Genomic DNA, 26,733 nt, shown 5'->3' with positions numbered 1-26,733 from the left:
GCCCCTTGAGGGTCGGGGACCTTAGATTGTACGCCCCTTGAGGGTCGGGGTCCTTAGATTGTACGCCCCTTGAGGGTCAGGGACCTTAGATTGTGCGCCCCTTGAGGGTCGGGGACCTTAGATTGTGCGCCCCTCGAGGGTCAGGGACCTTAGATTGTGCGCCCCTTGAGGGTCGGGGTCCTTAGATTGTACGCCCCTTGAGGGTCGGGGTCCTTAGATTGTACGCCCCTTGAGGGTCGGGGTCCTTAGATTGTACGCCCCTTGAGGGTTAGGGACCTTAGATTGTACCCCCCTTGGGGGTCGGGGACCTTAGATTGTGCGCCCCTTGTGTTTCTCATGCAATTCTTCATGCACGTTTTTGACGATGTCCAGTTAATTTTTTCCCTTTTTCTTCCATGTAAATAGGGACGTGCGTTGTGGTGCGTTTTTTGGTTTGTTTTGGTGTGTTCCGGTGCAGTTTTTATGCATTTTTGACACGTTCCGGTGCGTTTGACAATTTCCAGTTCATTTTTTCCCCTCTTTTTCTTCCATGTAAATAGGGACATGTGTGTTCCAGTGTGTTTTTTGTCCGTTTTGGTGCGTTCCTGTGCATTTTTGATGCATTTTTGAAGCGTCCTGGTGTGTTTTTGACAATTTCCAGTTCATTTATCCCCTCTCTTTTCTAGGGATATGTGCGTTCCAGTGCGTTTTTTTTTCCGTTCTGGTGCATTCCGGTTAGTTTTTGACAATTTCCAGTTAATTTTTCCCCCTCACTTTTTCTTCCATTTAAATAGGGACGTGTGTTCCAGTGCGTTTTTGGTCCATTTTTGGTGCGTTCTGGTGCATTTTTGATGCGTTCCGGTGCGTTTTTGACGATTTCCAGTTAATTTTTCCCCCTCTCTTTTCTAGGGACATGTGCGTTCCAGTTCGTTTTTTGGTCCGTTTTGGTGCGTTCCGGTGCATTTGTGATGCGTTTTTGACGCATTCCGGTGCGTTTTTGACAATTTCCAGTTCATTTCCCCCCCCCCTCTTTTTCTTCCATTTAAAAATAGGGACATGTGTGTTCCAGTGCATTTTTTGGTCCGTTTTGGTACGTTCTGGTGCATTTTTGATGCATTTTTTATGCGTTCCGATGCTTTTTGACAATTTCCAGTTAATTTTTCCCCTCTTCTTCTTCCATTTAAATAGGGACATGTGCGTTCCGGTGCATTTTTGACATGTTCCAGTGCGTTTTGACAATTCCCTGTTCATTTTTTCCCCTCTTTTTCTTCCATTTAAATAGGGACGTGTGTTCCAGTGCGTTTTTGGTCCATTTTTGTGAGTTCCGGTGCATTTTGGATGCGTTTTTGATGCGTTCTGATGCATTTTTGACAATTTCAAGGTCATTTTTTCTCCTCTCTTTCTTCCATTTAAATAGGGACAAGTGCGTTCCAGTGCGTTTTTGCTGCGTTCCGGTGCATTTTTGATGCTTTTTTTCCCCCTTTTTCTTCAACCTAAATAGGGACATGAGCATTTTTGGTCCGTTTTGGTGCATTTTTTATGTGTTTTACTGCATTCCAGTTCAGTTCTGTGCAGGAAAAATACTTTTTTTTTTTAATTGGATCGGATTTGTAGCAGATAGTAAAAAATATATTGAATTTTTTCACAATTTTCCATCTACAGACGTATCTCGGTGTACGAATTTAATTCAGTCTGCGGGACTTTTAACATTGCGAAAAATTCGGAAACCGAAACGCGAATTCCCATAGGAATGCATTGAAAACCAATTAATCCGTTCCGGAGGTCAGAAAAAAAGTAAAACAAAAAAAAAAAGTTACAAAAAAAGTCTTCTGTTCAAAACTCTTTATAAAAAAGTGCACTTTAAAGGCATAAATACTGTACAGGGATGTGATTAATAATAAATTCGTAAATGCATTGAAAACCAATTAATCCGTTCCGGAGGTCAGAAAAAAGGAAAAACAAAAAAAGTAAAAGTAAAAAAAAAAAAAAATATTTTATCTGTTCAAAACTCTTTATGAAGTGCACTTTAAAGGCATAAATACTATACAGGGACGTGATTAAAAAGCAATTTGTCAATGCATTGAAAACCAATTAATCCGTTCCGAAGGTCAGAAAAAAGTTAAAAAAAAAAAGTTTTTCATCTGTTCAGAACTCTGTATAAAGTGCACTTTAAAGGCATCAATACTGTACAGGGACATGAATAAAAAGCAATTCGTAAATGTATTGAAAACCAACTAATCCGTTCTGGAGGTCAGAAAAAAGGAAAAACAAAAAAAGTCAAAAAAAAAAAGTCTTTTATCTGTTCAAAGCTCTTTATAAAGTGCCTTTAAAGGCATAAATACTGTACAGGGACATGATTAAAAATTAATTTGTAAATGCATTGAAAATCAATTAATCCGTTACAGGAGGTCAGAAAAAAAAAAAAAAAGTAAAAAAAAAAAAAAGTCTTTTATCCATTCAAAACTCTTTATAAAGTGGACTTTAAAAGGTATAAATACTGTAATTCAATCTGCGGGACTTTTCACATTGCGAAAAATTCGTAAACCGAAACGCGGTTTCCCATAGGAATGCATTGAAAACCAATTAATCCGTTCCGGAGGTCAGAAAAAAAGTAAAAACAAAAAAGTAAAAAAAAAAAAAAAAGTCTTTTATCTGTTCAAAGCTCTTTATAAAGTTCCTTAAAGGCATAAATACTGTACAGGGATGTGATTAAGAATGAATTTGTAAATGTATTGAAAGCCAACTAATCTGTTCTGGAGGTCAGAAAAAAGTAAAAAAAAAAAAAAAAAAAAAAAAAAAGGTCTTTTATCCGTTCAAAGCTCTTTATAAAGTGGACTTTAAAAGGTATAAAAACTGTAATTCAATCTGCGGGACTTTTCACATTGCAAAAAATTTGTAAACCGAAACGCAGTTTCCCATAGGAATGCATTGAAAACCAATTAATCCGTTCCTGAGGTCAGAAAAAAGTTAAAAAAAAAAAAAAAAAGTCTTATCCATTCAAAACTCTTTATAAAGTGCACTTTAAAAGGCATAAATACTGTACAGGGACATGATTAAAAAGCAATTTGTAAATGCATTGAAAAAAAATCAATTAATCGGTTACAGAGGTCAGAGAAAAAAAAAAAAATTTGCATTGCGAAAAATTCGGAAACCGAAACGCGGTTTACTATAGGAATGCATTGAAAACCAATTAATCCATTCCGGAAGTCAGAAAAAAGTAAAAAAAGTTACAAAAAAAGTCTTCTGTTCAAAACTCTTTATAAAGTGCAGTTTAAAGGCATAAATACTATACAGGGACACGATTAAAAAGCAATTTGTCAATGCATTGAAAACCAATTAATCCGTTCGTATTGTGTAAAAAATTTGTAAACCGTGGCGTTATTTTGAATGGATTTTCAATTGAAAACCAATTAATCCGTTCCGGAGGTCAGAAAAAAAGTAAAAAAAAAAAAAAGTCTTTTATCTGTTCAAAGCTCTTTATAAAGTGCCTTTAAAGGCATAATTACTGTACAGGGACATGATTAAAAATTAATTTGTAAATGCATTGAAAATCAATTAATCCGTTACAGGAGGTCAGAAAAAAAAAAAAAGTAAAAAAAAAAAAAGTCTTTTATCCATTCAAAACTCTTTATAAAGTGGACTTTAAAAGGTATAAATACTGTAATTCAATCTGCGGGACTTTTCACATTGCGAAAAATTCGTAAACCGAAACGCGGTTTCCCATAGGAATGCATTGAAAACCAATTAATCCGTTCCGGAGGTCAGAAAAAAAGTAAAAACAAAAAAGTAAAAAAAAAAAAGTCTTTTATCTGTTCAAAGCTCTTTATAAAGTTCCTTAAAGGCATAAATACTGTACAGGGATGTGATTAAGAATGAATTTGTAAATGTATTGAAAACCAACTAATCTGTTCTGGAGGTCAGAAAAAAGTAAAAAAAAAAAAAAAAGGTCTTTTATCCGTTCAAAGCTCTTTATAAAGTGGGCTTTAAAAGGTATAAAAACTGTAATTCAATCTGCGGGACTTTTCACATTGCAAAAAATTTGTAAACCGAAACGCAGTTTCCCATAGGAATGCATTGAAAACCAATTAATCCGTTCCTGAGGTCAGAAAAAAGTTAAAAAAAAAAAAAAAAGTCTTATCCATTCAAAACTCTTTATAAAGTGCACTTTAAAAGGCATAAATACTGTACAGGGACATGATTAAAAAGCAATTTGTAAATGCATTGAAAAAAAATCAATTAATCGGTTACAGAGGTCAGAGAAAAAAAAAAAAATTTGCATTGCGAAAAATTCGGAAACCGAAACGCGGTTTACTATAGGAATGCATTGAAAACCAATTAATCCATTCCGGAAGTCAGAAAAAAGTAAAAAAAGTTACAAAAAAAGTCTTCTGTTCAAAACTCTTTATAAAGTGCAGTTTAAAGGCATAAATACTATACAGGGACACGATTAAAAAGCAATTTGTCAATGCATTGAAAACCAATTAATCCGTTCGTATTGTGTAAAAAATTTGTAAACCGTGGCGTTATTTTGAATGGATTTTCAATTGAAAACCAATTAATCCGTTCCGGAGGTCAGAAAAAAAGTAAAAAAAAAAAAAAGTCTTTTATCTGTTCAAAGCTCTTTATAAAGTGCCTTTAAAGGCATAATTACTGTACAGGGACATGATTAAAAATTAATTTGTAAATGCATTGAAAATCAATTAATCCGTTACAGGAGGTCAGAAAAAAAAAAAAAGTAAAAAAAAAAAAAGTCTTTTATCCATTCAAAACTCTTTATAAAGTGGACTTTAAAAGGTATAAATACTGTAATTCAATCTGCGGGACTTTTCACATTGCGAAAAATTCGTAAACCGAAACGCGGTTTCCCATAGGAATGCATTGAAAACCAATTAATCCGTTCCGGAGGTCAGAAAAAAAGTAAAAACAAAAAAGTAAAAAAAAAAAAGTCTTTTATCTGTTCAAAGCTCTTTATAAAGTTCCTTAAAGGCATAAATACTGTACAGGGATGTGATTAAGAATGAATTTGTAAATGTATTGAAAACCAACTAATCTGTTCTGGAGGTCAGAAAAAAGTAAAAAAAAAAAAAAAAGGTCTTTTATCCGTTCAAAGCTCTTTATAAAGTGGGCTTTAAAAGGTATAAAAACTGTAATTCAATCTGCGGGACTTTTCACATTGCAAAAAATTTGTAAACCGAAACGCAGTTTCCCATAGGAATGCATTGAAAACCAATTAATCCGTTCCTGAGGTCAGAAAAAAGTTAAAAAAAAAAAAAAAAAGTCTTATCCATTCAAAACTCTTTATAAAGTGCACTTTAAAAGGCATAAATACTGTACAGGGACATGATTAAAAAGCAATTTGTAAATGCATTGAAAAAAAATCAATTAATCGGTTACAGAGGTCAGAGAAAAAAAAAAAAATTTGCATTGCGAAAAATTCGGAAACCGAAACGCGGTTTACTATAGGAATGCATTGAAAACCAATTAATCCATTCCGGAAGTCAGAAAAAAGTAAAAAAAGTTACAAAAAAAGTCTTCTGTTCAAAACTCTTTATAAAGTGCAGTTTAAAGGCATAAATACTATACAGGGACACGATTAAAAAGCAATTTGTCAATGCATTGAAAACCAATTAATCCGTTCGTATTGTGTAAAAAATTTGTAAACCGTGGCGTTATTTTGAATGGATTTTCAATTGAAAACCAATTAATCCGTTCCGGAGGTCAGAAAAAAAGTAAAAAAAAAAAAAAGTCTTTTATCTGTTCAAAGCTCTTTATAAAGTGCCTTTAAAGGCATAATTACTGTACAGGGACATGATTAAAAATTAATTTGTAAATGCATTGAAAATCAATTAATCCGTTACAGGAGGTCAGAAAAAAAAAAAAAGTAAAAAAAAAAAAAGTCTTTTATCCATTCAAAACTCTTTATAAAGTGGACTTTAAAAGGTATAAATACTGTAATTCAATCTGCGGGACTTTTCACATTGCGAAAAATTCGTAAACCGAAACGCGGTTTCCCATAGGAATGCATTGAAAACCAATTAATCCGTTCCGGAGGTCAGAAAAAAAGTAAAAACAAAAAAGTAAAAAAAAAAAAGTCTTTTATCTGTTCAAAGCTCTTTATAAAGTTCCTTAAAGGCATAAATACTGTACAGGGATGTGATTAAGAATGAATTTGTAAATGTATTGAAAACCAACTAATCTGTTCTGGAGGTCAGAAAAAAGTAAAAAAAAAAAAAAAAGGTCTTTTATCCGTTCAAAGCTCTTTATAAAGTGGGCTTTAAAAGGTATAAAAACTGTAATTCAATCTGCGGGACTTTTCACATTGCAAAAAATTTGTAAACCGAAACGCGGTTTCCCATAGGAATGCATTGAAAACCAATTAATCCGTTCCTGAGGTCAGAAAAAAGTTTAAAAAAAAAAAAAAAAAAGTCTTATCCATTCAAAACTCTTTATAAAGTGCACTTTAAAAGGCATAAATACTGTACAGGGACATGATTAAAAAGCAATTCGTAAATGCATTGAAAAAAAATCAATTAATCGGTTACAGAGGTCAGAGAAAAAAAAAAAAAAATTTGCATTGCGAAAAATTCGGAAACCGAAACGCGGTTTACTATAGGAATGCATTGAAAACCAATTAATCCATTCCGGAAGTCAGAAAAAAGTAAAAAAAAAAAAAAAAAAAGTTACAAAAAAAGTCTTCTGTTCAAAACTCTTTATAAAGTGCAGTTTAAAGGCATAAATACTATACAGGGACATGATTAAAAAGCAATTTGTCAATGCATTGAAAACCAATTAATCCGTTCGTATTGTGTAAAAAATTTGTAAACCGCGGCGTTATTTTGAATGGATTTTCATTTGTAAACCGAAAATTTACGTTTCCCGAGGTGTTCTTAAATCGAGGTACGCCTGTATTTTTGTTTATTGTGAGAAGAAAAATTTTTTAAAACCCAGTGCTGATCAAATACCACCAAAAGAAAGCTCTGTGTGAAAAAAAGATATGCATTTCATTCGGGTTCAGTGTTGCATGACTGCGCAATTGACAGTTATAGTAGCGCAGTGCTGAATAGCAAAAAAAAAAAAAAAAAAAAAAAGAAGCTGGTCACGAAGGGGGTAAAATCATCCAGTGGTTAATAAAGATCTGTTTTCATCATTTTTATTTTATTTTTTTTTCATCTTGGTGCTGTTGATCTCCTGCAGCCTCACTTCCTGTCTCCTTGCACCCCAGCGATGGCGGCATGGCGTTTCTCGAGAAACAGGAAGTGCCGAACAAGAACTGTCAGTTTACATTGGAAGGATAGATAACCCCTAGCGATGAACTTCTCTTTTTTGCTTCCTCTTGGGCTCCCGATTATACCTTTTGAAGCATTTTGTTACATCTGTTCCATAAATGCAAAAAAAAAAAAAAAAAAACCCAAAAACTAAAAAAAAAAAAAAAAAAAAAGAACTAAAAAAACAAACAAAAAAAAAACCAAAACAAGAAAGAAAACAAAACAAAAAAAACAAAAACAAAAAACTTGTTGATCCTGCCATGAATCTTGAGAGCGGACACTTCCTCCTTTCTTGCCTGGTCGAGAATTACATTGCATCTGCTGAAGGGTTTTGCCGAGCCTTCACGGACTTTGCGTTCGGCCATGTGCGCAGACTGAACGCGATTCCTGTACCTTCTCAATGGCACCGCGGTCACCAGTTTTTTTTTTTTATTTTTATATGCTGTATCAATGTAACACTTTCAGGTATTTATTTTCTCGCATCACAAAACCCCCTGACAATGCCTTCAGCTACCTTTTTTTTTTTTTTCTTCTCCTGAAAGGGTGGCACCATCTTTGTTCGGACATCATGCAAGGTCAGCACCTACCTTCTGGGCTAGGATGACGTCTTAGAGACAACACAAACATGTAAATCCTGGTGTCCGTGTAGTTTTTGGCTGTGTTCACAAATGTCTGACACAGATCAGCCCCCTACTGCAGCCTCTCCACTTGTTACTGGCTACAAAGTTACACTGTACACAGGGCCGTGCATAAGGGGGGGGGACCACCAGTCCTCCTGTAGGGGGCCCAGGCCAGCGGGGGGGGGGCAAGGCAGCTGGGTGAATTGGATGTGGGCAGGGAGGGTGATCGGTATGGTGGGAGGTGTAATTACTGGAAACGATCCCGTGTGACCCTGCAGCATCTGAAAGCTTCTTCTCCTTTCCTTCCCGCTGGCTCTCAGCTGCTGCAGAGAGAGCAATACAGGGGATCGGTTCAACTAATTGCCCCCCCCCCGCCACACCCATCACCCTCCCTGCGAACCATACGTTTTCCCCTGTGTGCCCCACCCCCGCAGTGCTACAAGATCCCCTCCTCTCCTTTCAGTAGCTGCAGGCACACAATAAGATCTTTCAGGATGGAGAGTGGGGGAGAGAGTCACATTTACCAGCCCCTGCCTTTCCCGAATGAACACAATAAGTGATCGGTACCAATCACTCACTGTGTACATTCATAACCGAAGCCTCGTAAACTATGTTTTTCATTTATGGAAGAGGGGCCCCTGCCAGGTTGGCTATATGGGGCCCCTTGGTTTCTAACACGGGGCCCTATCTGTACAGTCTGAATGTGTCATGTTTCACATGACTGTCATATGCCTTTACCTGGCCGCTGTATACAAACGGCCAGACGGTGGCAGTCTAGGGGCAGGTTGCCGTTCATAAACGGCACCCGCCATTTTGGACTGTGCGCGCTCCCTGGGAGCGCGCAGCACCGCGATCCGGTGCCCGCTGTATCCTCCGGACACAGCGGAACACTGATCGTCATACGGGACCTCTGCGCGAGGTCCCGATCATGTGATCACTGATTGGCCAATCAGTGATCACATGCAGAGTAGTAAGCAAGATGTCACTTCTGACATCATTGCTTACTACGTGTGAAATCTGTGAATGATCACAGAGATCACATGGTACAGGGCCAGGGGTGGACTGACAACTCATGGGGCCCCCGGGCAATAGGGGATCATGGGGTCCCTGTGTCCTTGCCCAAACTCAAAAAAGGCTCATGGGCCCCCTACTAACCCCGGGCCCTCGGGCAGTGCCCGAGTTTCCAAATGGTCAGTCCGCCCCTGTACAGGGCTATTCACAACAGCCTTGTACCATGTGACAAGCTGTGACCAATCACAGCTCACACAGTATTTCTCAACGGCTGCAAGAATGCAGCCAGAGAGAAGGAGAAATGATTGCTTTTACAGCCTTTATGGGTGTAAAAGCAATCCGTGAAAAAAAAAAAAAAATCTTCATCACCCCCCACAAGTAGTAGTGTCACCATGGTGACACTGTATTGCTAGGGTGACAGTAAGTTAAAAAAAAAAAATATATATATATATATATAAAAATAATTTTTTTTTTTTATATAAAAATTAGAATAAAAATGTAAAAAAACATTTTTTTTAAATTATAATTTTTGGTTATAAACTAATTTGGGTTATTTTTTTTTTTCTAAAACGATAACGGAATAAACTTTGGCCAAGATTTATGATGAAATATTATATATTTGCAAAATTTTATAAGAAACACTTTTTTTCAAAATTTTTGGACATTTTCATTTATATATCAAAAAAAATAAAAAATAAAAATCCCAGTGGTGAATAAATACCACCAAAATAAAGCTCTATCTGTCTTAAAAAAATGCTAACAAATTCACATGGGTACAGTGTTGCATGACCGCGCAATTGTCAAAGTGTGATAGCGCTGAAAGCTGAAAATTGGCCTGGACAGGAAGCGGGGGGGGGGGGGGGGGGGGGGAAGTGTCCGGACTGGAAGGGGGGGGGGGAAAGTGTCCAGACTGGAAGGGGGGGGGGGGGGGAGTGTCCAGACTGGAAGGGGGAGGGGGGGGGAGTGTCCAGACTGGAAGGGGGGGGGGGGGAATGTCCAGACTGGAAGGGGGGGGGGGGGGGGAGTGTCCAGACTGGAAGGGGGGGGGGGGGAGTGTCCAGACTGGAAGGGGGGGGGGAAAGTGTCCAGACTGGAAGGGGGGGGGGAAAGTGTCCAGACTGGAAGGGGGGGGGGGAAAGTGTCCAGACTGGAAGGGGGGGGGGGGGAAGTGTCCGGACTGGAAGGGGGGGAAGTGTCCGGACTGGAAGGGGGGGGGGGGGGAAGTGTCAAGACTGGAAGGGGGGGGGGGGGGGAAGTGTCAAGACTGGAAGGGGGGGGGGGGGGGAAGTGTCAAGACTGGAAGGGGGGGGGGGGAAGTGTCAAGACTGGAAGGGGGGGGGGGGGGAAGTGTCAAGACTGGAAGGGGGGGGGGGGGGAAGTGTCCAGACTGGAAGGGGGGGGGGGGAAGTGTCCAGACTGGAAGGGGGGGGGGGGGGGAAGTGTCCAGACTGGAAGGGGGGGGGGGGGAAGTGTCCAGACTGGAAGGGGGGGGAAGTGTCCAGACTGGAAGGGGGGGGAAGTGTCCAGACTGGAAGGGGGGGGAAGTGTCCAGACTGGAAGGGGGGGGAAGTGTCCAGACTGGAAGGGGGGGGAAGTGTCCAGACTGGAAGGGGGGGGGGGGGGGGAAGTGTCCGGACTGGAAGGGGGGGGGGGGGGAAGTCTCCGGACTGGAAGGGGGGGGGGGGGGGGAAGTCTCCGGACTGGAAGGGGGGGGAAAAGTGTCCGGACTGGAAGGGGGGGGAAAAGTGTCCGGACTGGAAGGGGGGGGAAAAGTGTCCGGACTGGAAGGGGGGGGAAGTGTCCGGACTGGAAGGGGGGGGGGGGGGAAGTGTCCGGAATTTAAGGGGGGAAAGTGTCCGGACTTGAAGTGGTTAAGTGTTTTGTATTTTGTCTCTGCTCCTCCCTTTCCCCTGGATTAGTTCATGCTGTATAGATAGCCCCACCCCTTTTCCCAGTAAGGCATTGCAGCTCTAGCCTCATGTCATGAAGCAGGACACATTATGATCTTTTGACCTATCAGATGTTCACTGTTGTAAGATTGTCTCAGTTTATGGAATAAACTTCTCAAGATCTACAAGGTGTTGTCTGGATCGAGTCACTGCCTGTGTTATTCAACTAAGATTGGAGTTGTCGCTATCTCATCACAACTGTAAGTTACAGAGATCACACTTTCAATGCTTCGATTGGAGAGACAGAACAGAATGATCACTGGGGGAGGGGAGACTAAGGGAATTCTAACTCTTGCCTGCAGCAGACTGGTGACTAGGCCGAAGTCACTGGAGTCCAACTATTATTTTTTTGTTTGAATAACATAAGTTGGACCTCAGTGTAATCATGGAGACTTGTAATGTTACTGAGAAGTCCATTTTCACCGCAAATCGCCCGGCGCAACTGGTTTCGATCAATGAAGCACAAACACGGTTTCATATTTAAATACTTTTTACTATTTTTCCATTTCATTTTCCCACAAAATTTCCGGCCTATATACACACATTTTTTTTTTTTTGCTCTTTCAATAAATCTTTTGCACACTCAGCGGAGTACAGAATGAGAATACAATGATAGATTTCTGCCTTTTGTACAGCAATGGCGTGCGGCTTCCACCACAAACCAAAAATGTGGCCATTGTAAAGGAAATCTGTCGCTTTGCCCTGAAATCTGTCCCTCTGACCACTGAGGGCAAAGTGACAGGTTCTCTTAAGAAACCTCCTTCCCCACCTACTGATACCCACCGTGGCAACTTTTTACCGTCACCCCATTCTTCCATCGCAGGCAGTTTAGATCACCTGCTACCCTTCCGCATGTGACAGCTTTTAGGCCTGGTGATTGGCTGCTCTGAGGGACAGGGAGGTAACAGGCTGCTCTAGGCTCTGCCTCCTTGGAAGAGAAGGTCACAGGCCACTCTTGGCATTGCCTTCACTGAGAAGGGGGAAAAGGTCACATTTCACTCAGCACTGCTTCCTCAGGGGAGGGAGAAAAAGATCACATGCTGTTCTGTGCATTGTCTCCTCGGAGGAGGGGAAGGTAAAAGGTCGCTCTAAGCACTACCTCCTTAGAGGATAAGGTCCCAGACCACTCTTAGCACTGCCACCACGGAGAAGGTCACAAGTCTCTAGGAGCATTGCTTCCTCAGGGGACAGAGAAGGTCACATGCTGTTCTGTGCACTGCCTCAGAGGAGGAGGGGGAGAAGGTCACATGTCTTGCTGAGCATTGCTTCCTCAGGGGAAGGAGAAGAAGGTCACAAGCTGCTCTGCGCACTGCCTCGGAGGAGGGGGAGAAGGTCACATGTCTTGCTGAGCATTGCTTCCTCAGGGGAAGGAGAAGAAGGTCACAAGCTGCTCTGCGCACTGCCTCAGAGGAGGGAGAGAAAGAAAAAAAGGTCTAAGAACTGCCTCCTTGGAGCATAAGGTCACAGGCCACTCTTAGCACTGCCATCACAGAGAAGGGGGAGAAGGTCACATGTCTCTCTGAGCATTGTTTCCTCAGGGGAGGGGAAAAAAGGTCACATGCTGCTCTGTGCACTGCCTCAGAGGAGGGGAAGGTAAAAGGTCACTCAAAGCACTGCCTCCTTGGAGGATACGGTCCCCGGCCACTCTTAGCACTACCACCACAGAGAAAGGGGAGAAGAAGGTCACATGTCTCTCTGAGCATTGCTTCCTCATGGGAAGGAGAAAGGTCACATGCTGTTCTGTGTACTGCCTTGGAGGAGGAGGGGGAGAAGGTCACAGTACGATCTAAGCACCGCATCCTCGGGGGAGGCAGAGAAAGTCCTATGCCATTCTGAGCACCCCTTCCTCGGAAGAGGGGGAGAAGGACACAGGCTGCTCTGAGCACCAAATCATCGGAGGAGAAGGTCACAGGCTGGTCCAAGCACCGCATCCTCAGAGGAGGGGAGACAGTCACATTCTGCTCTTAAAACTGCATCCTCGGAGGAGGGGGAGAAGGTCACCAGGCCCTCTGAGCATTGTCTCCTTAAAAGGAGAGGGAGAAGGTTACTGGCCACTCCGAGTGCTGCCTCCTCCTCAAGAGTTTAAAAGTCACAAGTAGTTCTGATTGTTGCCTCCTCTCGGAGAATAAAAAAGGCCATAGGCCACTCTGAGCACTGCCTCCTCGAAGGAGGGGAAGGAGGTCGTATGCCGCTCTGAGCACTGCCTCCTCGAAGGAGGGGAAGGAGGTCGTATGCCGCTCTGAGCACTGCCTCCTCGAAGGAGGGGAAGGAGGTCGTATGCCGCTCTGAGCACTGCCTCCTCGAAGGAGGGGAAGGAGGTCGTATGCCGCTCTGAGCACTGCCTCGGAGGAGGAGGGGGAAGAAGGTCGTATGCCGCTCTGAGCACTGCCTCGGAGGAGGAGGGGGAAGAAGGTCGTATGCCGCTTTGAGCACTGCCTCGGAGGAGGAGGGGGAAGAAGGTCGTATGCCGCTCTGGGCACTGCCTCCTCGGAGGAGGGGAAGAAGGTCGTATGCCGCTCTGGGCACTGCCTCCTCGGAGGAGGGGAAGAAGGTCGTATGCCGCTCTGAGCACTGCCTCCTCGGAGGAGGGGGAAGAAGGTCGTATGCCGCTCTGAGCACTGCCTCCTCGGAGGAGGGGAAGAAGGTCATATGCCGCTCTGAGCACTGCCTCCTCGGAGGAGGGGAAGAAGACCACAGACCACTCTTAGCACTGCCTCCTTACAGGAAGGGGAGAAAGTTACAGGCTTCCCTCATACCTAGAAGATCGGGTATTTACAAAGGGCTGTAACGAATGAATAAAATCAACAAAGAGAAGTATCAGTGGGTGGGATTATAAGAGAACCTGTCCATTTTGCTACTAACCAGCAAAGTGATAGATTCTCTTAATAGTAAAAAAGCAAACTGAGCGAAGCTTAGACATGGATATGGAAATGATTTCTAGTGATAGGCTGCCTGCAGTACAGGATCAAACAGAATGGCAGAAGCATCATGTAGACAACATGTGTTTTCGGCAGTGACCACAGTCCTTCACGTATCAGTTCTCCCGCATAGTCTCAGTTCACGGTTTGCTCCACACACACACACAGGCAGGCAGTTGTCAGCGCCTCGTCCCTCCTAACTCGCAGACACCTGATTTAAAGGTTCCTCCAGGTAACTGACTAATGCTTGGGCCTAAAAGGAAAAAACAGGGGATTAGAAACCACATGAACATCGAACTGCAGGAAATTATAAAATTGCCAATTATAACAGCTGTGAATTATTAAAAAAAAAACAAAACAAAAAAAAAAAACTATTTAAAGTGTTACTAAACCAAATCAAAAACTTGACCACATATAACAAAGCCACAATTCCTTACAGTATGTTTTGCACCCCCAAGTGTCAGTGTGCCATAGTTCTTGAACCCCCCCTCCCCCCCAAGTGTCAGGATGCCATTGTTCTGGACTCCCCCCAGTGTCGGCGCGCCATTGTTCTGGGACCCCCCCAGTGTCGGCGCGCCATTGTTCTGGGACCCCCCCAGTGTCGGCGCGCCATTGTTCTGGGACCCCCCCAGTGTCGGCGCGCCATTGTTCTGGGACCCCCCCAGTGTCGGCGCGCCATTGTTCTGGGACCCCCCCAGTGTCGGCGCGCCATTGTTCTGGGACCCCCCAGTGTCGGCGCGCCATTGTTCTGGGACCCCCCAGTGTCGGCGCGCCATTGTTCTGGGACCCCCCAGTGTCGGCGCGCCATTGTTCTGGGACCCCCCAGTGTCGGCGCGCCATTGTTCTGGGACCCCCCATTGTCGGCGCGCCATTGTTCTGGGACCCCCCAGTGTCGGCGCGCCATTGTTCTGGGACCCCCCAGTGTCGGCGCGCCATTGTTCTGGGACCCCCCAGTGTCGGCGCGCCATTGTTCTGGGACCCCCCAGTGTCGGCGCGCCATTGTTCTGGGACCCCCCAGTGTCGGCGCGCCATTGTTCTGGGACCCCCAGTGTCGGCACGTCATTGTTCTAGACCCCTGAGTGTCAGCGTGTCATTGTTCTAGACCCCCGAGTGTCAGTGTGTCATTGTTCTAGACCCCCAAGTGTCAGTGTGTCATTGTTCTAGACCCCCAAGTGTCGGTGTGTCATTTTTCTGCAATCACTAGATATTATTTTGGCACACCAACTATCAGTTTCATTATTTTGCCATGTTTGGAACTCCTCGTATTTACCCCTTGATGGCTAACACTGTACATGGATGCAATCTGGCAGCAGCGCCTTACCTTCGCTTTCAGCATGCCAAATCCAACAGTCTCCTTGGCATACATGCACAGCAGCAGGTTGGACACTCTTGTAATCGCAACACGGCCTTCCTGCAGGGGGCAGCAACAGACAAGTCATCAGACAAGGCAATAACTCCCCTACCAATGAGGAGCAACAAAGGATACAACACTGATATCCCAAGGTTCAATCAGTCCACTGCCATGCCAGATCCCCTTAGAGAGAGAATAGATATTAAAGCAAAGCAAGATCTTAGAAATTCACAGTCACCTACTTTTGTGATCCTCACCCTGCTGTGCCATTTACAGATTTTCAAAGCCTGCAGTTCTGCATTCCGCCGTCCCGTCTCCCGCCATCCACTGCTTTTGGTTCTGTCCAGGGGGGGACTGACCGTTTGGAAACTCGGGCACTGCCCGAGGGCCCGGGGTCAGTAGGGGGCCCCATGAGATGACCCTGGTACCTTTTTCATAGTCTTTTTTGAGTTTGGGCAAGGACACAGGGGCCCCATGATCCCCTATTGTCCGGGGGCCCCATGAGTTGTCAGTCCGCCCCTGTTTGCGCCCCCTACCTGACTTACAGCAGAGTGGCCAGCCAATAACCTCGATGCAACGCCGTCACGTCTGGGTTACAGGCTGGCTAGAAAGGACAATAAAAACCTCTCAACAATTTTCACAAATCCCCCCCACCACAGAAATTCCCGAAACCCCACTACAGGCTTTGCCCGAATCCATGGCTCGCGCACCTCTCCTCCTGCCATATCTGCTCCAACACAGCCTGGGTACCCCGACACCAAAACACACCCTAAGCTCCCGCCCTGATTGCCGACTCAGATCCGATCCCCGATGGGTGACAGCAGCAATGGAACGGGTGTCCAGGCGCAACCTCCAAGGAGAGAGCAGGGAGGACAAAGCCGTCCTGTCACATCGCCGTCGGAGAGGCAGCGGCTGGGTGCCCTGGTGTTCCCAGACTCCCTGCACACAGCAGTCCTTGTGCAGGCCATAGACCGGTCGAACATCAGCCGATTTTTCAAACGATAAACGAAAAATCGATTGTTCGTTAAGCCGACATTACCACCAACGATTCCAAAAATCGGCCGACTTAATCATAAAGTTCACCTCATATAATAGCCAAACTTCTGTTCCTTGCAGGTCACGGCTCATGCGCAATTTTTTTTCCGTTAAAACGATCGTCCGATTCGGCCATCATTGCTGTGAAAAATCAGCCGTTTCCAAACATGACCCATAATCTCTAAGTGCAAAATACCCGAAAACCGGCCGACCAATTAACCCACTAACAGTGGGAAAATCGGCCAATTTTCGAACCGTCTATGACCGGCATTAGTGCTGGTATGTGAAGAAAAAAAAAAATAATAATTTAGCTCTGCTGCGGCGAAGCACCATAGTGACACTGTACTACTTGTAGAGGGTGATGAAGATTTTTTTTTAACATACTGTCACCCTAGCAGTACAATGTCACCATGGTGACACTGTACTACTTGTAGGGGGTGATGAAGATTTTTTTCTTTTTTTTACACTGATTGCTTTTACACCCATAAAGCCTGTAAAAGCAATACTTTCTCCTCTCTGGCTGCATTCCTGCAGTCATTGAAAAATACTGTGTGAGCTGTGATTGGTCACAGCTTGTCACATGGTACAAGGCTGTTGTGAATAGCCCTGTACTATGTGATCTCTGTGATCATTCACAGATTTCACACGTAGTAAGCAATGATGTCAGAAGTGACATCTTGCTAACCCCTCTTCATGTAATCACTGATTGGCCAATCAGTGATCACATGATCGGGACCTCGCACAGAGGTCCTGTACAGCATTTGGTCACCGGATTGCGGTGCCGCAAGCTCCCAGGGAGCGCACACAAGCAGTGAATGCGGGGGGCCGTTTATAAACGGCGACCAGCTTCAGCACTGCTCCCGTCCGGCCCGTCTACATAAAGTGGTTAAAACAGAAATTTAAAAACATTGGGGTTTTTTCTGAAAATTTTTTTGGCCTTTTTTCGTTTATATAAGAAAAAATAAAAATCCCAGTGATGATAAAATGTCACCAAAAGAATGCTCTCTTGTGTGTGAAAAAAAAAAAAAAAAAAAAAAAAAAAAAAAAGAAGAAGAAGAAGGACACAAAATGTAGTTTGCATACAACGTTGCATGAGCGCGTAACTGCCAGTTAAAGTAGTGCAGTGCTAAATAGCAAAAAAGATGCCCTGCTCATGAAGGGGGTAAAACCTTCCAGAGGTCAAGTGGTTAATATGAAATAAATCCAAATGCCGGGACAGTACAAACATCCCCAAATGACTCCTTTTTGATACCCCAAGTTGGTTTCATTTCAAATGAAGAAACAAGCAGCTATGGGGTGGTAAAGGTGCACTTAGCCTTTAAATTTTGCCCACTGCACTCAAAGAGTACCAATAAAAAAAACTCTCCTCCCCCCACCCAGTCATTGGTGGTCAATGGAATTTTTACCCCCCCCCCCCACCTGTCGTAGGAAATCGCCGACTATGGCCGCCCTTTCTGTCTCTTTCCTCCACTCATAGAAGTCGTATAGCTTCCAGCAATGAAAAATGCTCTATGGCTGGAGGATGGGTGGATGAATGAAGGAAGGAGAGAAGCTACATTAACTTTTATGAATGGAGGAGGGGGGTAGAAAGGGCGGGCATAGTCGGCATTCTGGACGAGTGCCTATGACAGGTCCAACGGCTTGTAATGGTCCCCGCAGAACCTGACGATTACTAAGGGGGGGGGGGGGTTGTAGAGGACTGAAAAAAGCAGCCACCAGCATAAGGGACACTTCTCATTCAATACTGTCCCTTGTGCTGATATAAATAAAATAAACTTAAAGTGTTAGTTCACCTTTACAGAAAAAAAAATGTAAAAGGAGAACTAATACCGTACACCCAGTTCCCCCCCCATCCCCACTTTATTGACCTCAGGGGTTGCTGAGCTGTCAGATCCCACACAGACGTCCCAGTGGTGGTAGTGATGTATTTAGGATCTGTGCTGCCCTAGGCAACACAAAATTCACCGACCCCCCCAGAGAGAGCCTCATTGACCAACAACCCCCCACACCCGAGAGAGCCTTCCACTACCACTGCCCCCATACACCGGCCACTCCCTTCCCAGCGAGAGAAAGACGCTCACCTTCACAGCTCTGAACATCCCCAAGAACAAGAGTCAGGCACCCCTCCGCCTCTCTCAGATCTCATCTGGTCCATAAGCTGCATGTGTCCCTTATTCTGTACCTTCCTCCAATAGGGCGGTGCTGCCCCCCTGAAAAATGCCGCCCTAGGCAAATGCCCTGTGGTAAATATACCCCTGGGTAGCGGTGATAGCGTTGGTGGTTGTGGTGATGGTGGTGGTAGTTGTGGTGGTGGTGATGATGGCAGTTGTGGTGGTGGTGGTGGTGATGATGGCAGTTGTGGTGGTGGTGGTGATGGTGGTGGTAGTTGTGGTGGTGGTGGTGATGGCGGTTGTGGTGGTGATGGCGGTTGTGGTGGTGATGGCGGTGGTGGTGGTGATGGCGGTGGTGGTGGTGATGGCGGTGGTGGTGGTGGTGGCGGTGGTGGTGGTGGTGGCGGTGGTGGTGGTGGTGGCGGTGGTGGTGGTGGTGGCGGTGGTGGTGGCGGTGGTGGTGGTGGTTGTGGTGGTGGTGATGGCGGTTGTGGTGGTGGTGATGGCGGTTGTGGTGGTGGTGATGGCGGTTGTGGTGGTGGTGATGGCGGTTGTGGTGGTGGTGATGGCGGTTGTGGTGGTGGTGATGGCGGTTGTGGTGGTGGTGATGGCGGTTGTGGTGGTGATGGCGGTTGTGGTGGTGATGGCGGTTGTGGTGGTGATGGCGGTTGTGGTGGTGATGGCGGTTGTGGTGGTGATGGCGGTTGTGGTGGTGATGGCGGTTGTGGTGGTGATGGCGGTGGTGGTGGTGATGGCGGTTGTGGTGGTGATGGCGGTGGTGGTGGTGATGGCGGTGGTGGTGGTGATGGCGGTGGTGGTGGTGATGGCGGTGGTGGTGGTGGTGGCGGTGGTGGTGGTGATGGCGGTGGTGGTGGCGGTGGTGATGGTAGTTGTGGTGGTGGTGATGGTGGTTGTGGTGGTGGTGATGGCGGTTGTGGTGGTGGTGATGGCGGTTGTGGTGGTGGTGATGGCGGTTGTGGTGGTGGTGATGGCGGTTGTGGTGGTGGTGATGGCGGTTGTGGTGGTGGTGATGGCGGTTGTGGTGGTGGTGATGGCGGTTGTGGTGGTGGTGATGGCGGTTGTGGTGGTGGTGATGGCGGTTGTGGTGGTGGTGATGGCGGTTGTGGTGGTGGTGATGGCGGTTGTGGTGGTGATGGCGGTTGTGGTGGTGATGGCGGTTGTGGTGGTGATGGCGGTTGTGGTGGTGATGGCGGTTGTGGTGGTGATGGCGGTTGTGGTGGTGATGGCGGTTGTGGTGGTGATGGCGGTGGTGGTGGTGATGGCGGTGGTGGTGGTGATGGCGGTGGTGGTGGTGATGGCGGTGGTGGTGGTGATGGCGGTGGTGGTGGTGATGGCGGTGGTGGTGGTGATGGCGGTGGTGATGGCGGTGGTGGTGGCGGTGGTGGTGATGGTAGTTGTGGTGGTGGTGATGGTAGTTGTGGTGGTGGTGATGGTAGTTGTGGTGGTGGTGGTGGTGATGGCAGTTGTGGTGGTGATGGCAGTTGTGGTGGTGATGGCAGTTGTGGTGGTGATGGCAGTTGTGGTGGTGATGGCGGCGGTGGTGATGGTAGTTGTGGTGGCGGTGGTGATGGTAGTTGTGGTGGCGGTGGTGATGGTAGTTGTGGTGGCGGTGGTGATGGTAGTTGTGGTGGCGGTGGTGATGGTAGTTGTGGTGGCGGTGGTGATGGTAGTTGTGGTGGCGGTGGTGATGGTAGTTGTGGTGGTGGTGGTGATGGTAGTTGTGGTGGTGACGATGGGTTAAACCCCCGCTCTTCTCTGTGCAGCTCTTCTAGAATGGATCAGACTGATTGCGACTGGTCTGCACCGTCACAGTGAATTGATCCGGTCCATCTGCTGCACGGAGAACGGGGATTTCTAATCCCCCCCACTGCTGGACTGGCTGTGTGGGATCTGACAGCTTAGCGACCCCGGAGGTCAGAACAGTGGGGGGGGCCGGGGAGGGAGTAGGGAGGGTATACAGTGTTAGTTCACCTTTTAATTTTTTTTTTTTCTGAATAAAAAAAAAAAGGAAAAAGGTGAACGAACCCTTAAAGTCGAACCTCAATAGCCGCTTCAACACTCACCATACAGTCCATAAGGATGAATTTAAGATTGTCCTCGTTGAAGGCCTGGTGTCCATTTTTATCATAGGCAGCCCAAATGTTGCTAGCAATAGCAGCTGTAACTCTGGCATCTGTGTCACCATAACCAGAATATGCAAGTAGAGAGCCTTCATTGTTCAGGAGCCTGGAGGAAACAAAACACAGGGGGTCAGGGGGATGTGTTCCTCTACGGTCAGTTTAATCCTTGCCTGGGTTCCTGTTTAAGCCACTGCCTCGCGTTTCGGCATTTGTAGCATCCTATGGAGTCACCCTTGCATGCAGGGACTAGATATATGTCCCTCTGTGCTGTGTACATCAATAGAAACGCACAGCCCCATGGCCTAGGATAGGAAGGTGCTCCCCTGCTCTTCCTACATCCTCCTTTTCCAGACTGCATTGGACTGTTAATGCTTTCCTGTGAAGACCAGAAGTTCAGGAAAGCGGCACTGAGAGTGTAGGAGCCAGAAGCATTGCCAGCTGTAAACGGCAAGTAAGAACTTTACCAGTTTACTGGGAAATATTTATTGTATTGTGCTGAATGTGCTAAAGTGTAGGTTCACCTTTTCAGAAAAAAAAAATGAAAAGATGTACTAAGACCCTATATCCTCCCCACCACCCACCTCAGTGCCCGCTGTACCTACCTTCATGGGTGATGAGTTATCAGTGCTTACACAGCCGGTGTAGCCATCCAGGGATTTGAAATCCCTGCTCTTCCCCCTTTTTTTTTTTTTTTTTTTCCTGCAGGTCTTCTAGGGTGATCAGAGTAATTCTGATTGGTCAGCGTCAGGCTCAGAGACCTGCTCTGATCCATCCATCCAGCTCTACAGGAAGAAGGGGGAGAAGAGTGCGGAATTGAAATCCCCCGACCACTACACTGGTGCTGACAGCTCATCACCCGCAATGGTAAGTACAGCGGGGACTGGGGGTGGGGAGGGTGTAGGTTGTTAGTACGCCTTTTCATTTTTTTCTGAAAAGGTGAACTAACCCTTTAAATTAAAAAATACAGAGGGTTCAATACCACTTTAAGCCCTGGTTCACATCGGTGCGACTTGTCAGATCAAAGTCTGTCAGATCTGTTATTGCGCCTGCATCCTCCCCAAACTGCATGCAGGCATCCCATAGAGGTGGATGCAGAAGCTACACAAATGCAGCTGCATGCCAACATTTGACAGGCATTCAGGAGCAGGTGCATGGATCTGAACGCACACGGTCCGAGTTGTGATCCGTGCACCCGCATCCTGTGTTATTGCGCCTGCATCCTGCGCAAGCGGTGCGCAGGGAGACTATAGAGGTGGATGCAGATTCACCAGCTACATAGATGCAGCTGCATGCCAACATTTGACATGCATGCAGGAGCAGGTGCATGGATCTGAACGCGCATGGTCAGCACTGGGATCCATGCACCCACATCCTTTGTTATTGCGCCTGCATCCACCCCAAGCTGTGCGTAGGCACCCTATAGAGGTGGATGCAGCGCCTGCACAGACACAGATGCGTTTTGAAATATTAGAATTTCTGGATAAACCCTCAGCAAACTGCAATATACCATTTTTAGCATGGACACAGAGGCATTTCAGAATATGACATGCATGCAGGTGCATGGATCTGAACTCACACTGTCTCCACTGAATCCGCGCACCCACACCCTTTGCTATTGTACCTGCATCCTCCCCAAGCTGTGCGCAGGCATCCTATAGAGGTGGATGCAGACGCAGCGCCTGAACGGACACAGACGCATTTCAAAATATGACATACATGCAGGAGCAGGTGCAGGGATCTGAATGCACACGGTCTCCATTGAATCCGTGCACCCGCATCCTTTGCTATTGCGCCTGCATCCTCCCCCTTTGCGCAGGCAGCCTATAGCAGTGGAAGCAGACGCAGCGCCTGCATGGACACAGACGCATTACAAAATATGACATGCATGCAGGTGCAGGGATCTGAACGCACACAGTCTCCATTGAATCCTTTGCTATTGCGCCTGCATCCTCCCCAACCTGTGCGCAGGCATCCTATAGCAGTGGATGCAGACGCAGCGCCGACACAGACGCATTTCAAAATACGATATGCATGCAGGAGAAGGTGCATGGATCTGAACGCACACGGTCTCCACTGAATCCACGCACCCACACCCTTTGCTATTGCGCCTGCATCCTCCCCAAGCTGTGCGCAAGCATCCTATAGAGGTGGATGCAGATGCAGCACCTGCATGGACACAGACGCATTACAAAATATGACATGCATGCATCAGGAGGTGCAGGTATCTGAACGCACACGGTCTCCATTGAATCCATGCACCCACATCCTTTGCTATTGCGCCTGCATCCTCCCCAAGCTGTGCGCAGGCATCCTATAGCGGTGGATGCAGACGCAGCGCCGACACAGGCGCATTTCAAAATACGATATGCATGCAGGAGCAGGGATCTGAATGCACACGGTCTCCATTGAATCCTTTGCTATTGCGCCTGCATCCTCCCAAACCTGTGCGCAGGCATCTTATAGCGGTGGATGCAGACGCAGCGCCGACACAGGCGCATTTCAAAATATGACATGCATGCAGGTGCAGAGATCTGAACGCACACGGTCTACATTGGGATCTGTGCGCCCACTACTGTATGCCTGTCATATCTTGACATGCGGCTGTGCCCGTGCAGGCGTTGCATCTGCATCCACCGCACAGCATGGGGAGGATGCAGGCGCAACAGCAAAGGGTGCAGGTGCTCTGATCCCAATGCCAACCGTGTGCGTTCAGATCCATGGAACAGCTCCTGCATGCATGACATATGTTGGCATGTGGCAGCGTCCATGTAGCTGCCACATCTACTTCTATAGGCTACCTGCGCGCAGTTCAGTGAGGATGCAGGCGCAATAACAGAAGGCGCTCGCAAGCAGCACCCGTCTGAACGAACCCCGAAGGTGGCGGTACCCCCAGAAGGGGGTTTTAAAAGTGCACCTGTTGCTTGGGTGTACCAGTGGTGTGCATTGCTCACCCCCTGATCTCTACCTCCTCTCTCAGGTAGCCATGGCGATGCCCCCCTCATTTTCTGTTTCTCCTGGGGATCCCCTTTGTAAACATTGGGCCTACAGGGCCAGGAGGGGGGAAGGGAAGGGTCATACTCACAGAGTGCTCTGCACACCCCCAGTGTTGGCCTGGCTGAGCACCTGGGTCAGAGCTTTGGGCCTCAACATACTAGTCCAGCACACTGCTTCAGCAGAATGAGACACCACTCAGCTGCCTCTCCTTCCTGCAGTCACAGGATGCAATCATGTGACCTGACCCCTCCCAGTCCACCTCCCCAGCCTTCTAAATTACCGCCCAAAATTCACCCAGGGGAGCCTTGTGTCACTCAGGGGCAAAGAAACATATCGCTGCTGGTGGAAAATGTCAGAATAAAAGAGCTTTTAAAATCAACTTTAGCCTTAGGCCTGAGTTGCCGTAGTAACGCGCTAGGCCCTGGAACGCACGGTGCGCCTCAAGCCTCAGCTTGGGGGACGCAAGGCGGCGATTGGCCAAGCCGTCTTGGTAGCGCGCGAACGATGCGGGCCGAACCTCCGTTTGAAGAAAGAGCTGACGGCTGATTGGTCGGCTGGTGTGTCGTGAGCTGTGTGCGTTTCGCGCCTCGTTTGGAAGTAGCGCGGCGATTGGCCGAGATAGGATCGGCTGGTGCTGAGGATGACGCAGCACATGCAGAGAGGCGTGGATTCCTCCGGGCCGCTAGGGGGTCGCTGCAGCGGCGTCAGACAAAGCGCGGCGGGCTCGTTCTCGTGCGTTCCTCCTCTGGGTGGGCGGGTGTGCAGAAGATGGCGGAGAGCGGCGCTGACGGTGCGCCGGGTAACGGCCTGATCCGGGTCACGGTGAAGACACCCAAAGACAAGGAGGAGATTGTGATAGGGGAGACGGCCAGCGTCAAAGAGGTGAGGGGAGCTCTGAGCTGAGGTCTACCATTGGAGCACATGGGCTGCTGTTACCCGGAGCAACCTGGTCCTGGGGCTGCTGACGAGTAAAAACAGTTGCTATGGGCAACAGGTCCTCACGTGACCCTGTTCTCATAGGCTGTTGCCCAGAGCAACCATTTTTAAAATTCAGAGGAGGTGGAGAGGCCTCGTTGGTTGCTAAGGGCAACTGCTGTATGTTTATATTGCATTATTTGGCAATTTTGTGCTTTGCTATTGGCAGAGGTGGGGGAGGGGTCAGTGAGTGACATTGGGGTCTGTATGGGGGGTGAAGGGTGTTGGGGATCCTTCCAGATTTCATATATCCTTGCCTGGATCTGTCTTGGGGCCCCAAAGTGGTCACTAGGTAGGTGAGGGGTGTCTAAAGTTCACACAAGGGTTGTGGGGTGCCTTGGGTCTCCAGGGTGGTCCTCTTGGGTGTGGGGTAGCTGGTCTTTGGGTCCCTAAATGGGTCATTTTAGGCTGCAGGGTTCCTTGGGTCCTCATATGGTGTGCCTAATGCTCCTGGATGGGTCATCTTGTGCTATGGGGTACCTTAGGTACTCAGATGGGGTGACTGGGAGTGTGGGTGGCTTTGGGTCCCTGGATGGGTCGTTAGTGGCTGCAGGGTACCTCGGGTCCTCATATGGTGTGCCTTCTGCTCCTGGATGGGTCATCTTGGGATATGGGGTACCTTAGGTACTCAGATGGGGTGACTGGGAGTGTGGGTGGCTTTGGGTCCCTGGATGGGTCGTTAGTGGCTGCAGGGTACCTCGGGTCCTCATATGGTGTGCCTTCTGCTCCTGGATGGGTCATCTTGGGATATGGGGTGACTGGGAGTGTGGGTGGCCTTGAGTCCCTGGATTGGGTCATTTGAGGCTGCAGGGCACCTCGGCTTATCATATGGTGTGCCTTCTGCTCCTGGATGGGTCATCTTGGGCTATGGGGTACCTTAGGTACTCAGATGGGGTGACTGGGAGTGTGGGCTGCCTTGGGTCCCTGGGTGGGTCGCTAGTGGCAGCAGGGTACCTTGGGTCCTCATATGGTGTGCCTTCTGCTCCTGGATGGGTCATATTAGATGTGGAGGATCACCTTGGGGTGTCTTGGGGCATTTGAGGATGCCAAGCAAAGGATGGGTCACCAGCACACCAAGGAACTCTGTAAAGGGTCCAAAGCTTTGTTGAACGATCACAGTAAAGCATAGCAACATTTTAAATCCACACAGGACCCTCTTCATCAGGCATGTAGTATGAGGCTGCAGGGTACCTTAGGTCCTCAGATTGGTTTCCTTGGGTTCCTGCATGGTTCATTTGGGGCACCTTGTGTGCTAATTGATTTTTCTGAGTGTGCTGTGTCTTGGGTTCCCAGACAGGTCATCTAGGGCCACAGGGTACCTTGAGTCTTCAGATGGGGTGGCTGGGATTGTGGGAATCCTTGGGTTTCTGGATCATCTTGGGCTATGGGGTACCTTAGGTACACAGGTGGGGTGCTTTGGGTTTCTGGATGGGCCATCTTGGGCTATGGGGTACCTTAGGTACTCAGATGGGGTGACTGGGAGTGTGGGCTGCCTTGGGTCCCTGGATAAGTAGTTAGTGGCTGCAGCGTACCTTGGGTCCTCCTATGGTGTTCCTTATGCCCCTGGATGGGTCATATTGGGTGTAGAGTGCCTGGTGTGGAGGATCACTTTTGGGTTTCTTGGGACATTTAAGGCTGTCAAGCAAAGGATGGGTCACCAGCACACCAAGGAACTCCGTAATGGGTCCAAAGCTTTGTTGAACGATCACATCAAAGCAAAGCACGGCAACATTTTAAAGCCACACAGGACCCCCTTCATCAGGCATGTAGTATGAGGCTGCAGGGTACCTTGGGTTCTCAGATGGGTTTCTGCGTGGGTTATTTTGGGCTCATCGGGTACCTTGAGCCTTCAGATGGGGTGACTGGGATTGTGGGAATCCTTGGGTTCCTGAGTGGGTCATCTCAAGCCATGGGGTACCTTAGTTACTCAGATGGGGTAACTGGGAGTGTGGGGTGCTTTGTGTTCCTGCATGGATCATCCTTGGCCATGGGGCACATTAGGTACTCAGATGGGGTGACTGGGAATGTGGAGTGCTTTGGGTTCCTGGATGGGTCATGGGGTACTGTGGGTAGTAGATAGCTTGTCTGAAAATGTGTGCTACCTTGGGTCCACAGGTGGGGCATCTGGGTTAGATGGAGTGCCTAGGGTACCTTGGGTTCCCAGACAGGTAATCTAGGACCGCAGGGTACATTGAGTCCTCAGATGGGTTGACTGGAATTGTTGGGGTGCCTTGGGTCCCTGGATGGGTCGTTTGAGGCTCCAGGGTGCTTTGAGTCCTTAGATGGGTCTTCAGGGGTCATGGGGTACCGTGGGTGGTAGATGGCTCGTCTGAAAATGTGCAGAGCCTTGGGTCCACAGATGGGTCATCTGGGTTAGATGGATT

General features: G+C 47.3%; 2 protein-coding genes across 2 annotated transcripts in view; one reads left to right on the top strand and one right to left on the bottom strand.

Annotated features, from left to right (window-relative positions):
• Positions 1-11,296: 11,296 nt before the first annotated feature.
• Positions 11,297-23,595, bottom strand: LAMTOR2 (late endosomal/lysosomal adaptor, MAPK and MTOR activator 2). Its single transcript, XM_089657019.1, has 4 exons — positions 23,463-23,595; positions 20,324-20,486; positions 15,064-15,153; positions 11,297-13,995 (listed from the first exon to the last, which is right to left on the bottom strand). The coding sequence occupies exons 1-4, from the start codon at positions 23,528-23,530 to the stop codon at positions 13,939-13,941; spliced, it is 378 nt and encodes a 125-aa protein (XP_089513145.1). The 5' UTR covers positions 23,531-23,595; the 3' UTR covers positions 11,297-13,938.
• A 488-nt stretch (positions 23,596-24,083) lies between these two features.
• Positions 24,084-26,733, top strand: part of UBQLN4 (ubiquilin 4) — a 48,690-nt gene continuing 46,040 nt past the window's right edge. Inside the window, exon 1 of the mRNA XM_089657018.1 lies at positions 24,084-24,256. Within this exon, the coding sequence (XP_089513144.1) occupies positions 24,143-24,256 (114 nt within the window). The 5' untranslated portion in view covers positions 24,084-24,142. The remainder of the gene's footprint in view (positions 24,257-26,733) is intronic.

The sequence above is a fragment of the Staurois parvus genome, unplaced genomic scaffold (genome assembly GCF_062004578.1).
Source record: "Staurois parvus isolate SC_StPar_1 unplaced genomic scaffold, SC_StPar_1.0 ptg000956l, whole genome shotgun sequence".
Classification (NCBI taxonomy): domain Eukaryota; kingdom Metazoa; phylum Chordata; class Amphibia; order Anura; family Ranidae; genus Staurois; species Staurois parvus.
The sequence above is the reverse complement of the archived record's forward strand: the minus strand, read 5'-3'. Positions and strand labels throughout refer to the sequence as shown.

Bases quoted from the DNA above. Each gene is read 5' to 3' on its own strand.
- LAMTOR2 (XM_089657019.1), bottom strand. From the start codon at position 23,530: ATGTTGAGGCCCAAAGCTCTGACCCAGGTGCTCAGCCAGGCCAACACT. The intron at 20,487-23,462 runs GTGAGTATGACC...TGTTTCCTCCAG, and splicing joins GGGGGTGTGCAGAGCACTCT to GCTCCTGAACAATGAAGGCT. The intron at 13,996-15,063 runs GTAAGGCGCTGC...TTTTCCTTTTAG, and splicing joins TTGGCATGCTGAAAGCGAAG to GCCCAAGCATTAGTCAGTTA.